Genomic DNA, 15,189 nt, shown 5'->3' on the forward strand with positions numbered 1-15,189 from the left:
TATATTATCTTGGTAGCTTTTCTATAAATCTAGAATTATTATAAAGTTAAAAGTTTATTAAAAATAGAATATAATTACTGTTTTTTGTTTATTAATTGGTATAATACAGATAATGTAGAATGTGATACCCCTGTGTCTCCCCCCCCCCCCCCCAGGCTTTCATTGGGAAGCATTAAACCCACATTATAGTGTTAATAGCAAGAATTACCCGTATATTTAGCTTAAATGTAATCTGGTGGGTAAATGTTGGTAATCAGAAGAGTGAATATCAGCAGATCCTATTGGGCTAACCCAGGGTTTCTCAGTTAGGCACTGCTAACACTTAGGGCCAGACAGTTCTTTGTGGTTGGGGGCTGTTGTGTGCACTGTAGGTGATTTAGCAGCATTCCTGGTCTTTACCCACTAGATGCCAGTAGCACTCCTCTTTTTTTTTTTTTTAAAGGACATTAATTTTAACTTCATTGTATACATGATAATTGGAATTTTGAATTTTTTTAATGTTTATTTTTGAGAGAGACAGTGTGAGTGGGGGAGAGGCAGAGAGAGAGCTGTCAGTACAAATTCCCACATGGGGCTTGAACTCACAAACTGTGATATTATGACCTGAGCTGAAGTCGGATGCTTAACTGACTGAGCCACCTAGGCGCCTCATGATATTGGAATTTTGATAATGAAGATAGTTCTCCAGCAGTTTGGGTCCTTCATATGATAGTTAGCCACATATATGTTTAAATATAAGTTAATATTAACATGTTAATATATTAAGTATATATTAAGTTTAAATACATATAAATATTAACATGAGATATTACCATTTTGTAAATAATTCCATTAAAACACACATGGGATAAAAGGTCGCTGTAATACATATCAGTGGACATCTTAGGGACTGTAATTTACATAAATTATAATTTTTTAAGCTGAAGTATAGTTAACACACATCGATACATTAGTTTCAGTTATACAGCATAGTGTTTAGCAGTATTCCCGGCCTCTACCCACTAGATGCCAGTAGCACTCCTCTGGTTTTGACAATGAAGAATGTCTCCAGAGTCCCAAAGTCCCTTGGGGAATAAAATCAAAATTGCCCCTGGTTGAGAACCACCTGATTAAATCCCAGGTAAGACTTAAATAAGTTTCTTTTACCACAGCCTCTCTTCACTTGAACACTTTCTTTCCTATTAAAATACAAAATCCTAGCTGGCACCTGAGCCTGATAATAGATGGCATGAAGGAACCTGTGACAGAACCCTGGACAGATCTGAGCTTGAGTTGACCGCTTGATAGCTATGTGAAAAGTAACATTGACCATTTGACATTTTGTGGCCTCTATACACCTTCCACTGCTCTTTTAATCAAGATCTGTTGTTTCGAATGTGATACGTAATTAAATTCTATTTTACTTGTGTAAAGTTTATAAAATGATCTTCATATAAATTATTAAGATAGCATCCCACTTTACAGCAGCTGCGGTTAGGTGATTTGCCCAGATCTATATAGCTAGTAAGCGGTAAAAATCAGGATTCTGAGATAGGTTTCCTGAATCTTTTCTAGTCCATGTGCTACAATAGCTGTCAGATGCTGACTGACTGATAAAGCTTAATGTGTGACCATTTCACTTGAGTATGTTGCACTTAATGCAAAATCTTAAACCAGAGTTGTTGATTGTAGCATCGAAAGCTGGGAACAATATCTCTTTTATGGGTAAAATGGTTTTCCTAATGGTCAATCTGATGTTGGTTCTAAATCATCGTAATTACTCTTGGTAATTTAAAGTTTGTATGGGGCGCCTGGGTGGCGCAGTCGGTTAAGCGTCCGACTTCAGCCAGGTCACGATCTCGCGGTCCGTGAGTTCGAGCCCCGCGTCAGGCTCTGGGCTGATGGCTCAGAGCCTGGAGCCTGTTTCCGATTCTGTGTCTCCCTCTCTCTCTGCCCCTCCCCCGTTCATGCTCTGTCTCTCTCTGTCCCAAAAATAAATAAACGTTGAAAAAAAAAATTAAAAAAAATAAAGTTTGTAGAAGAATCCAGGCTCAAAATATGGACAAACCTTGCACTATTATTTTTTGTGGAGTATGTAAGAAATACTTTCGTTAGGACTGTGCCTTAAAATAAAATTCAAGACTGTTCTGTCACAAAAGCTTAAGTCAGCCTGATGTTTTCCTTGAGAACTCACCATCACCCTGACTCCAGGGGTCTCCTTATTATGCCACATCTCATTTAATACATGGGGAGTTCATGAGAAATAATGGTTGTTAGGCAGAAGTGACATGAAATTAAAGAACAGGTAGGTTTGGAAGCAGTCAAATGGCATTAATAGAAAACTAACCTCAAAGATGTAGTATCTGTATATTGCAGTCTCTTCTACCACTTTGTAGTCCTTGGAGGTTAGTCTTTATCCTGGGCCTAGAATTTAATGCTCCAATATTTTGCCTTTTAGGTAGAGTGCGGAGCTTAAGTACGTCACTTTGGTCATTGACACACTTGACAGCACTGCACCTAAATGACAATTACCTTAGTCGCATTCCACCTGATATTGCCAAGCTTCATAATCTGGTTTACCTGGATCTGTCATCCAATAAACTCAGAAGTTTACCAGCAGAACTAGGAAACATGGTGTCTCTCAGGTAAGGAAATATTACTGATATGACTCACTTTATAGAATTCTAAATTTACCAAATAAAAAAATTATGAGATATTACTCCTCTTACAGTAGATTTTGGTATGCATTTGAATCAAATGATAAAAATTGTCTAAACAGGGCTTGAGGTGGCATCCGTTGAACATTTCCTTTCTTTCAATTTGAAGCTTTCTAAGTAGAAGTGTGCTTGTCTTACCAATTTCTTTTAACAGCCTTGAGGTGGGTTGGGATTAAAATATTAGGTCTCGCTTTAGGCTCAAGCATGTGATAAGATAATCATAAATAATTGAGAAAATACTCTGATCTTGTAAGTAAGCTTCTGGGAACATACCTGTTTTATAAGGTGAAGTATACTTAAATGTCACAAGTCCTTAAGGAAACCTTAGAACTTGATAGTAAATGGATTTATTTCTTGTCCTTTAGGGTTCTTTAAGAATTTCTTCATAGGAAAAAATTTTGTAGGTCCCTTAAGACCTTGTATAAATGTTTTCAGTGTAGGCAGGTATTGCTTTTCTGTGTTTGTTTGCTAAGTGGTAATTTTTTTTTCCGGCTAAGTAGTGATATTTAAAATTGCTGTCATGTGTTTAAAATTAAACATTTATATTGTTTTAGAATCTTATTCCTTATTTTCTTAAAATACTTTTTAGTCATCTAATAATATGGCTGTTTATTTTTTCTGTAATCTGGCCAAAATTTCAAAATTATAAGCTTGGATCTTACCTATATTATCCTATTATCTGTATTATGCTTTATTTTCTGTGGTTATGTCCTATGTCAGTGATTGTTCATCATAGTATCTTAATGTGATTACAGTGTAATCAGTTATAAGAATTGATAAAGGTGATTGGTTGTTACATTTTTCTGTGGAGTATACTGGATTCAAGGATACTGGTTGTCTTTGGATACAAAGAATATCTGTCAGTTTGATTTGGGTAGGCATTTGAGTGAGAGAGAAAAGGGAATGGAGTTAGCCTGCGAATGATATGTAGTTCTTGCAGCTTTAGTAATCTGTGCTGGAGAATGAATAAATTATAGAAACATTGTTAACAGTTGTGGTAGTTACACATTTTGTACATTTTTTGGATTGAATGTGTCTTGCAAGTAAATATAACTCGTGGTATGTTAGGGAAGGCTAAGAAAGTAATTGTAGCTATTAATAAAGTTTGATATATTAAACTTTTTTCTTTTCTTTCTTTCTTTTTTTTTGAACAGGGAATTGCTTTTAAATAACAATCTGTTACGGGTTTTGCCTTATGAACTTGGTCGGCTCTTCCAGCTACAAACTCTAGGTTTGAAAGGTGAGTGATGTTAGAAGATGACAGCGTTAACACTCACTGAGTATTGAGGTGTTGTGAGCCTTTTAAAGACAATTTTGGTTACAATATAGGTAAGGTTTTCGCATAATTTTGAGAATGTAATTATACTTTCTCTTGAAAGTAAAGTGGTTCTTCAGTATCAAATTGAGCTTCAGCATTTCATCATACTGCCATCATTTTAACAAATTTCTATGGGGAAAAATTTTAAATATATTTTATATTTAATTTTCTGTAAAATTCTTACATTTCTTAGAGGAGGTATTTTAAATTGACACTGTAGTTCCGCCTGCCACCCCACCTATAAAAGAATGACTTAATAGGGTAAACCCCAGGCAGAATATTCCATATCAGGTTTTGATAGAGTAGATAAAATTGCAGTGACATATTGTTTGTTATAAGAGAGAAAACAACAGTAAAGATGAACTATACCTAATGAGAATGATTGTTCTGAATAAAGTGTATCAATCCAAGATAGATGTTCCTTTGATAATCTCATCTCAGGTAGTTTGGGATGAAAGTCATTCTCAATTCATATTAATACTGAAATTTGTTATAATAATCTCTTATGGCATAGCATAGGAGGAAGGGTTTATTTTGATTTTAGAGGACTAAATACAGATGTACTATATTGGTTAAATATTTTACTCTGTGCTCATGAGGAATGGACATTAATCAAAGCCTTATAAAGCAAACACTTCCTTATTTTATTTTCCTTCAAAGACAATTTGAATCTCTGAGAACATGTTTTGTTTGCATTTGCTTATGTCATATAATGGAGTATTAAGAAAGAAGCTTGAATATGAATTGAAAGAATCCTGATATTATTGGTTGACATGACAGAAATAGTATTAGATTTCCTTGTATAGTTAATCTTTTGTAAATTAGATAATTATATGAATGGTATGTCTTGTGTTTTTACTCTCTCTGTAGGGCTTTTTTTTTGATATTTTTTATCCTATATGAAGAACCAGGGAATACTTATATCTAAAATATTTTCTTGAAGATTAACCCCAAGGCATTTCATATTTAACTGTTGGGACATTTCACCTTAATCTCTGTATGCTGAATCTTATTCTTATATGTTAGACTTGAAATAGCCATCCAGCTAGAATTGGAATGAGTGCAGGTCTGTTCTTCTCTATTAAAAAATATTATGAGGGCACTTGGGTGGCTAGTTGGTTAAGCATCCAACTCTTGATTTCGGCTGAGGACATGATCTCATGGTTTAAGATTAACAGCATGGAGCCTGCTTGGGATCCTGTCTCTCCCTCTCTTTTTGTTCCTCTCCCATTTGTGCTTGTGTGCTCTCTTGGTCTCTCTCTCTCTCAAATAAACATTTAAAAAAAATTACAGAGGGGCGCCTGGGTGGCGCAGTCGGTTAAGCGTCCGACTTCAGCCAGGTCACGATCTCGCGGTCCGTGAGTTCGAGCCCCGCGTCGGGCTCTGGGCTGATGGCTCAGAGCCTGGAGCCTGTTTCCAATTCTGTGTCTCCCTCTCTCTCTGCCCTTCCCCCATTCATGCTGTGTCTCTCTCTGTCCCAAAAATAAATAAACGTTGAAAAAAAAAAATTTTTAAAAAATAAAAAAAAAAAAAAATTACAGAATGACTGTCATTTTTTATAATCTTATTAGACTCATGAAGTATGAAATTCACACTTTTGTACTGACCGTAGTAATTTTTTTGTCTCTAAGAATAACCATTGCTTCTCTTAACATCAATTAGAACAGCCATTTTTGGGGCACCTGGTGGCTCAGTCGGTTAAATGTCTGACTTTGGCTCAGGTCATTGATCTCATGGTTCATGGGTTCGAGCCCTGCATCAGGTTCTGTGTTGATAGCTCAGAGCCTGGAGCCTGCTTCGGATTCTTCCTTCTTTCCTTTCCTTTCCTTTCCTTTTGGTTCCGTTCCGTTCTCCCCCCCCCCCCCCCCCCATGCTCTCTCAAAAATAAACAAACATTAAAAAAAACTAAAACAAACAAAAAAAAAACCCAAAACAGCCATTCTCCTCCTGCTAATATTGAGGGAGAGCACATCAGTGACAAATGAATAATTTACTGTTGAACTCAGTGGATTTACCCTTTGTACAATGTGATGTTCCCGAAAATGCAAATATTCCCTATCTTACTGTTTCATACCCCATTCCATATTATCTCATGTAGAGACCTATTCCCATAAAATTTATACTAAGCATCAACTGAATGAATCATTCTGAATATCTGTTATCCCCTTTGTCCTTCATCCATTTTACTAGTTAAATCTTAGTCTTCCAAACTACTGTTTTTGGCTGGCCTTTGATCCTAGTGTCCTTTTGTTTACTGATTCGCATTTGTTAAAGTCTCTTCTTAGACCTCTAGTCCTTCAAATTGGGTACCAGCTCTGCCTTGTGAACTATCACTTAGCTTTGTTCATTCCTATGAATACGTTTCTTTTTATTAAACTTCAGTTTGTTCTAAGGTAAATACCTATCTGCATTCCTTTTCTCTTTGAAAATCTATTATTCTGGTAGAGTACCACTTTCTCTTCAGGTGATCCAATACAGAAAAGCCAAGGACGTTTATTATGCTAAGGAAAATAGAAATAAGTCAGTCAAAGAAAGACAGATACCACTTGATTTCACTCATATCTGGGATTTGACAAACTTAACAGATGATCATAGGGGAAGAGAAGGAAAAATAAGATAAAAACAGAGGGAGGCAAACCATAAGAGGCTCTTAAATGCAGAGAACAAGGCCACCTGGGTGACTCAGTCGGTTGAGCATCTGATTTCGGCTCAGGTCATGATCTCCTGGTTTGTGTGTTCGAGCCCCACGTCCAGCTCTGTGCTGACAGCTCAGGGCCTGGAACCTGCTTCAGATTCTGTGTCTCCTTCTCTGTCTGCCCCTCCTCCACTCGCACTCTGTCTCTCTCAAAAGTAAAGAAACAAAAAAAAAAAAAAATTAAATGCAGAGAACCAAGTGAGGGTTGATGGGGGTGGGGTAAACAGGTGATGAGCATTAAGGAGGGGACTTGTCCGGATGAGCACTGAGTGTTATATGTAAGTGATGAATCACTAAATCCTACTCCTGAAGTCAAGACTACATTGTATGTTAACTAACTTGAGAATAAAAAAAGAAAAGAAACCCAGAGCCATTTCTGCTCTCTTTCCAAAGTTTGAGATGGTAGAAACAGGATTGGTTTAGAAACAGGAATAAAATGTCCCTAATGAATGGTAGCTTTACATTCTTAGGAAGGTAAGACTTGAAATTTCCTAGTCTGGGGGCGCCTGGGTGGCGCAGTCGGTTAAGCGTCCGACTTCAGCCGGGTCACGATCTCGCGGTCTGTGAGTTCGAGCCCCGCGTCAGGCTCTGGGCTGATGGCTCAGAGCCTGGAGCCTGTTTCCGATTCTGTGTCTCCCTCTCTCTCTGCCCCTCCCCCGTTCATGCTCTGTCTCTCTCTGTCCCAAAAATAAATAAAGGTTGAAAAAAAAAATTAAAAAAAAAAAAAAAAGAAATTTCCTAGTCTGTTTTAGTACTCATAAAATGGCACTGTGCTTCCAGAAAAGGGAAGGGAGTGGAATGGAGCATTTATTTCACTTAGGGTAATACCCTCTAAGCCCATCCATGTTTTCACAAATGGCAAGATTTCATTCTTTTTTATGGCTGAATACTGTTTCTGTATGTATATGCCACATCTTCTTTATCCATTTACCTGTCAGTTCTCAACAGAGGTTATTTCCAGATCTTGGCTGTTGTAATGCTGCAGTAAACATAGGGTTGCACATATCTTTAAGGTCAGTTGATTTTTTTTTAGTAGACAAACAATGTTGCATTAGTTTAAGGTGTACAACATATTAATTCAACTCTATATATTAAGTTGTGCTCACCTCAGTGTAGCTAGCATCTGTTACCATGTAACACTATTACAATACCATTGACTATATTCCCTGTGATGTACTTTTCATTCTCCTGACTTACCCGTTCTATGACTAGGAGCCTTTCCTCTTCACTCATTTTGTCCATTGGCAGTTATCTGGCAGCCATCACTTTGGTCTCTGTATTTATAGGTCTGATTCTGCTTTTTGTTTATTCATTTGTTTTCTTTTTTATTCTGTATATAAGTGAAATCATGTGGTATTTGTATTTCTAACTTACCTAGGATAATACTTCCTATGCCTGTCACGTCACAAATGGCAAGATCTCTTATTTTTAATGGTTTAGTAATATTCTGTTATATACACACACACACACACACACACACACACACACACACACACCCCGTCTTCTTTATCCATTCATCTATGGATGGATATTTGGGTTGCTTCCATATCTTGGCTATTTTAAATAATGTTGCAGTAAACATAGGGGTGTGTATATCTTTTTGAATTAGTGTTTTCATTTTCTGGTAAATGTGCAGAGATGGAATTATTGGATTGTACTAGATCTCTATGTAACTTTTTGAGGAACCTCTGTACTATTTTCCTGTTTAAAATTTTTAAAAATTTAAATCCAAGTTAGTTAACATATATGTAATAATGATTTCAGGAATAGAATTTAGTGATTCATTACTTACATATAACACCCAGTGCTCATGGCAGCGTGTCCTCCCTAATGCCCCTTGTCCGTTCGTCCACCCAACACCCCATCAGTAACCCTCAGGTTGTTCTCTGTATTTTAGAGGGTTTGTTTCCCTCTCTGTTTTTATATTATTTTTTGCTTCCCTTCCCTTATGTTCATCTATTTTGTGTCTTAAATTCCACATGAGTGAAATCACATATTTGTTTTTCTCTAACTTACTTCACTTAGTGTAATACACTCTAGTTCCATCCATGTTGTTGTAAATGGCAACATTTCATTCTTTTTCATTGCCAAGTAATATTCCAGCGTGTGTATACATACATGTACACACACACACCACACCACACATCTTTATCCATTCATCAGTCAATAGACATTTGGGCTCTTTCCATAATTTGGCTATTATCGATAGTTCTGCTATAAACATTGGGGTGCATTTGCCCCTCCAAATCAGCACTCTTGTATCCTTGGATAAGTACCTAGTCATGCAATTGCTGGGTGTAGGATAGTTCTATTTTTTATTTTTTGAGGAACCTCTATATTGTTTTCCAGAGTAGCGCCACCAGTTTGCATTCCCACCAGCAGTGCAAAAGCTTTCCTCTTTTTCTGCATCCTCACCAACATCTGTTGCTGCCTGAATTGTTCATTTTAGCCATTATGACAGGTGTGAAGCAGTATCTCATTTTGGTTTTGATTATTTCCCTGATGATGAGTGATGTTGAGCACCTTTTCATGTGTGTCTTAGCCGTCTGGATATCTTCTTTGGAAATGTGTCTATGTCTTTTGTCCATTTCTTCACTGGATTATTTGTTTCTTGGGTGTTGAGTTTATGTTCTTTATAGATTTTGGATACTAACCCTTTATCCAATACGTGATTTGCAAATAATCTTCTTTCATTCGGTTGGTTGCCTTTTAGTTTTGCTGATGGTTTCCTTTGCTGTGCAGAAGCTTTTTTTAATCATCTTGATGAGGTCCCAATAGTTCATTTTTGCTTTTGTTTCCCTTGCTTCCAGAGACATGTCAAGAAGTTGCTGTGGCCAAGGTCAAAGAGGTTGTTGCCTGTCTTCTCTACAGTTTTGATGACTTCCTGTGTTTCATTTAAGTCTTATCTATTTTGAGTTTATTTTGTGTATGGTGTAAGAAAGTAGTCCATACATGTCTTCTGCTTGTTGCTGTCCCATTTTCCCAGGACCATTTGCTGAAGAGATGGTCTTTTTTCCATTGAATATTCTTTCCTGCTTTGTTAAAGATTAGTTGGACGTACATTTGTGGGTGTACATTTGTTCTCTATTCTGTTCCATTGACCTATATATCTGTTTTTGTGCCTGTACCATACTGTCTCAACGATTACAGCTTTGTAATAATATAGCTTGTAGTCTGGAATTGTGATACCTCCAGCTTCGGTTTTCTTTTTTAGGATTGCTTTGGCTATTCAGGGCCTTTTCTGGTTCCATACAAACTTTAGGATTGTTTGTTCTAGCTCTATGTAGAATGTTGGTGTTATTTTGATAGGGATTGCTCTGTACTGTGTTCCATAGTGGATGCACTAATTTACATTCCCACCAACAGTGTAAAAGCGTTCTCTTTTCTCCACATCCTTGCCAAAACTGGTTATTTCTTGTCTTTAGATACCAGCCATGCTGACTGGTGTGATGTGATAGCTCATTGTGGTTTTGATATGCATTTCTTTGATGACTATTGATGTTGAGCATCTTTTCATGTGTCTGTTGGCCTTCTGTGTGTCTTTGGGAAAATGTCTTTTCACGTCCCCTGCCCATTTTTAATCAGTTTTTTTTTTTGGGGGGGGGGGTTGTGACTTGCAGAGTACTTTGTATATTTTGGATATGAAGCCTTCATAGATACAGCATTTACACATCTTCTCCCATTCATTAGATTGCTTTTTTGTTTCGTTGATGGTTTCCTTCACTGTGCAAAAGCTTTTTAGTTTGATATAGTCCAGTTACTTAATTTTGCTTTTGTTTACGTTGCCTGAGGAGAGAGATTCAGAAAGATATTAAAACCAGTGCCCAGGACTTGACTGCCTTTGTTTTTCCTTTAGGCATGCTATGGCTTCTGGTCTTACATTGAGGTTATTAAACCATTTTGAGTTTATTTTTGTGTGTGGTGTGAGAAAGTGGACCAGTTTTATTCTTTTGCATGTACCTGTCCAGTACTTCTAATACCATTTTGGAACTGATTTTTTTTTTTAATGTTTATTTATTTTTGAGAGAGAGAGCCCGAGCAGGGGAGGAGCAGAGACAGAAGGAGACAGAATCCGAAGCAGGCTCCAGGCTCTGAACTGTCAGCAGAGAGTCCATGTGGGGTTCGAACTCACAAACCGCCAGATCATGACCTGAGTTGAAGTCGGATGCTTTAGCGACTGAGCCACCCAGGCGTCCCGGAACTGATGTTTTAATGTAGTATGAGGGGGTCTCATTTAGAGACTGATGTAATCCTGTTTTTGTTCTATGTATATAACCAACCATCTCACTATCATTTAGTGAATAGTTTTCCCTTTTCTCACTGATCATCAAGAAAGTCACCTATCAGCTATGGTAGGGTCTGTTTTTGGATCTCCATTTTGTATATCCAGAAGTCAGTTTGTCTAACCTTGCACTAATTACTACATTGTCATAATCATTTTTATGGCTTTATATTAAGACTTTATATATGGTTTGGGAATTCCCTTATGTTTTCCTTTCACAGTGTGGTGGTAGTCTGGCTGTCTTCAATCCCTCATACATAAGAAATACTTTGTTATAGTTCACCAAAAATGTTGTTAGAACTTTGGGGCTGCATTGAATGTGTAGGTCAATTCAGGAAGAATTGACTTTGTTTTTATTATAATTATTTTTTATCATTATATTTTAAAATATAATTTATTGTCAAATTGGCTTCCATACAATAATACCCAGTGCTCATCCCAACAAGTGCCCTTCCTCAATGTCCATCACCCACTTTCCCCTCTCCCCCACCCCCCATCAACCCTCAGTTTGTGCTCTGCATTTTTAAGAGTCTCTTACGGTTTGTCTCCCTCCCTCTCTGTTTGTAACTATTTTTTTCCCCTTTCCTTCCCCTATGGTCTTTTTTTTAAGTTTCTCAAGATCCACATATGAGTGAAAACTTATGATATCTTTCTCTGACTGATTTCACTTAGATTAATATCCTCTAGTCCCATCCACGTTGCTCCAAATGGCAGGATTTCATTCTTTCTCATTGCCAAGTAGTATTCCATCGTATATATATAAAGCACATCTTCTTTATCCATTCATCAGTTGGACATTTAAGTTCTTTTTTCATAATTTGGCTGTTGTTGAAAGTGCTGCTATAAACATTGGGATACATGTGCCCCTATTAACCAGCACTCTTATATCCCTTGGATAAATTCCTAGTAGTGCTGTTGCTGGATCATAAGGTAGTTCTATTTTTAATTTTTTGAGAATCCTCCACACTGTTTTCCAGAGCAGCTGTACCAGTTTGCATTCCCACCAACAGTGCAAGAGGGTTTCCCATTTCTCCACATCATCGCCAGCATCTATAGTTTCCTGAGTTGTTCATTTTAGCCACTCTGACCAGTGTGAGGTGGTATCTCAGTGTGGCATTGATTTATATTTCCCTGATGATGAGTGACATTGAGCATCTTTTCATGTGTCTGTTGGCCATCTGTATGTCTTCTTTGGAAAAATGTCTATTCATGTCTTCTGCCCATTTTTCACTGGATTTATTTATTTTTCGGGTGTGGAGTTTGGTGAGTTCTTTATAGATTTTGGATACTAGCCCTTTATCTGATATGTCCTTTGCAAGTGTCTTTTCCCATTCTGTACGTTGCCTTTTAGTTTTGTTGATTGTTTCCTTTGCAGTGCAGAAGCTTTTTATCTTGATGACTTCCCAGTAGTTCATTTTTGCTTTTAATTCCCTTGCCTTTGGAGATGTGTTAAGTAAGAAATTGCTGTGGTTGAGGTCAAAGAGGTTGTTGCCTGCTTTCTCCTCTAGGGTTTTGATGGTTTCCTGTCTCACATTCAGGTTTTTCATCCATTTTGAGTACAGTGTAAGAAAGCAGTCCAGTTTCATTCTTCTGCATGTTGCTATCCATTTCTCCCAGTGCTATTTGCTTAAGAGACTGTCTCTTTTCCGTTGGATACTCTTTCCTGCTTTGTCAAAGATTAGTTGGCCATGCATTTGTGGGTCCAATTCTGGATTCTCTATTCTATTCCATTGGTCTATGTGTCTGTTTTTGTGCCAGTACCACACTGTCTTGATGATTACAGCTTTGTAGTAGAGGCTAAAGTCTGGGATTGTGATGCCTCCTGCATTGGTTTTCTTCTTCAGTATTACTTTGGCTATTTGGAGTCTTTTGTGGTTCCATACACGTTTTAGGATTGTTTGTTCTAGCTTTGAGAAGAATGCTGGTGCAGTTTTTTTATTTTAATGTTTATTTATTTTTGAGAGAGAGAGAGAGACAGATCATGAGTAGGGGAGGAGCGGAGCGAGAGGGAGACACAGAATCCAAAGCAGAGTCCAGGCTCTGAGCTGTCAGCGCAGAGCCTGATACGGGGCTTGAACCCATGAACCGCAAGATCATGACCTGAGCCGAAGTCAGACACTTAACCGACTGAGCCACCCAGGCACCCCTGCCGGTGCAATTTTGATTGGGATTGCATTGAATGTGTAGATTGCTTTGGTTAGTATTGACATTTTGACAATATTTATTCTTCCAATCCATAAGCATGGAATGTTTTTCCATTTCTTTGTGTCTTCTTCAACTTCCTTCGTAAGTTTTCTAAGGTTTTCAGCATATAGGTCTTTTAAAGCTTTGGTTAGGTTTATTCCTAGGTATTTTATTGTTCTTGGTGCAGTTGTAAATGGGATCAGTTTCTTGATTTCTGTAAGAATTGACATCTTAATATATTGAGTCTTCCTATCTATGAATTTTGGCATCTTGTCCATTTATTTAGATCTTAGTTAATGTCTTCAAATAAAATTTTATAATTTTCTGCACATCTTTTGTATAGAAATACAAGTACAAGAAATACTTGAATAGAAATACAAGTAAGAAAAACTGATTTATAGTAAAGTTTTTGCCTAATTCTCATCCTTCTTAAAATTTGCCTGCAGATTCCTTTGGGTTTTGTATGCAGGTAATCTTTTAATGTGCTGATGGTGGTTTTGTTTCAAAATCTTATGTGCTTATTTCTGGGTATTTTACTATAATGTTGAGTAGAAGTGTTAATACTGGGTGGGTATGTTTCTATTCCAAATTTTAAAATAAATGCTTCTAATATTTTTCCATTAATAATGATATTTGCTTTATAATTTTTAGTTTTTAGTTTTTTTTTAGAAGTTTTCCTTTTTAAAAAAAAAATTTTTTTTAACTTCTATTTATTATTGAGAGACAGAGAAGACAGCATGAGTGTGAGCGAGGGGCAGAGAGAGGGAGACACAGAATGCAAAGCAGGCTCCAGGCTCCAAGCTGTCAGCACAGAGCCCAACGCAGGGCTCGAAATCACAGATCGTGAGATCACAACCTGAGCCAAAGTCGGACGCTTAACCAGCTGAGCCACCCAGGCGCTCCCAAGTTTTCCTTTTTTTAACAAAAAGGTTTATTATTCATTTTTGAGATGGAGAGAGACAAGCTGGGGAGGGGCAGAGAGAGAGAGAGGGAGACACAGAATCTGAAGCAGGCTCCAGGCTCTGAGCTGTCAGCCCAGAGCTCGAAGTGGGTCTTGAACCTACAACCTGTAAGATCATGACCTGAGCCAAAATCAGACACTAAACTGACTGAACCAACCAGGTGCTCTGAAGCTTTCTTCTGTTTCTATTTATGCAAGTGCTGAATTTTATTAAATATTTTTTTCATTGATTATGAAATGATTATTTTTCTCATTTCATAGGTTGAGTTAATAAATTATATCTGTACAGTTTTTACTTTTTACTCCTTTTAAATGTTTTGTTATGTGATCTCTACACCCTCTTTTGGGCTCAAACTTACTACGGTGTGATCAAGAGTCACATGCTTTTCTGACTGAGCCAGCCAGGTGCCCCCATCATTTCCAATTTAACTACCCTTGTCTTACTGTGATAAATCCACCCTGGTGCTTTCATATGCTGGATTTATTTTGATAATATATGTCAAGGACTGTGAAAGCTTGGAGATTTTTACTCTTATAAGCTAATAAGTTAGCCAATTATTGTTTCATGGATAGTGGCAGAAGACAGTGAGACTCCTGGGTCAGAGACCAAGAACTTTATGACTTCAAACAATAAGATGGGCCCAACCAGCCACGTGCTGTGTACACAGTGAGTTTGCATTGCACCTGCGTAGTTCAAGTCTATCACTCCAGCACTTTGGAAGGAAGAAGCAAATACTGTAGCAAGCAGCAAAAAGCTAGTCCTGATTCCCCAAAGGGCAAAGAGTTACATGGAAATATTACTATGGTTGCCTTAACCTATCTAGTTTCCAGTATAGCTAGCTATAGAAACTGCTCGGTATCAGACTGATAGGCCTCAGCATCTGTCATACTCAGCAAGAATGAAGAGGGAAGTACAGGGTCCCTGGTGGACTGCCTCTCTCCAAAAAATTTCTGTTAGGAATTTTAAACATATGCTCATGAGCAAAATAGACCTGAAAAAGATTCTTCCTCTGTTCTCTTTAAAAAGTTTGTATAAGATTCAACTAACATGTT

The 15,189-nt window shown here is 37.4% G+C and overlaps 1 protein-coding gene across 5 annotated transcripts in view; it reads left to right on the top strand.

Annotated features, from left to right (window-relative positions):
• CNOT6L (CCR4-NOT transcription complex subunit 6 like) overlaps positions 1-15,189 on the top strand; it is a 121,359-nt gene that overhangs the window by 46,166 nt on the left and 60,004 nt on the right. For all 5 annotated transcript variants that reach the window (XM_045473654.1, XM_045473652.1, XM_045473650.1 and 2 more), the window contains exons 3-4: positions 2,438-2,624; positions 3,851-3,936. In XM_045473654.1, coding sequence (XP_045329610.1) covers positions 2,438-2,624; positions 3,851-3,936 — 273 coding nt within the window. The remainder of the gene's footprint in view (positions 1-2,437; positions 2,625-3,850; positions 3,937-15,189) is intronic.

Source organism: Leopardus geoffroyi, chromosome B1 (genome assembly GCF_018350155.1).
Source record: "Leopardus geoffroyi isolate Oge1 chromosome B1, O.geoffroyi_Oge1_pat1.0, whole genome shotgun sequence".
Taxonomy (NCBI): domain Eukaryota; kingdom Metazoa; phylum Chordata; class Mammalia; order Carnivora; family Felidae; genus Leopardus; species Leopardus geoffroyi.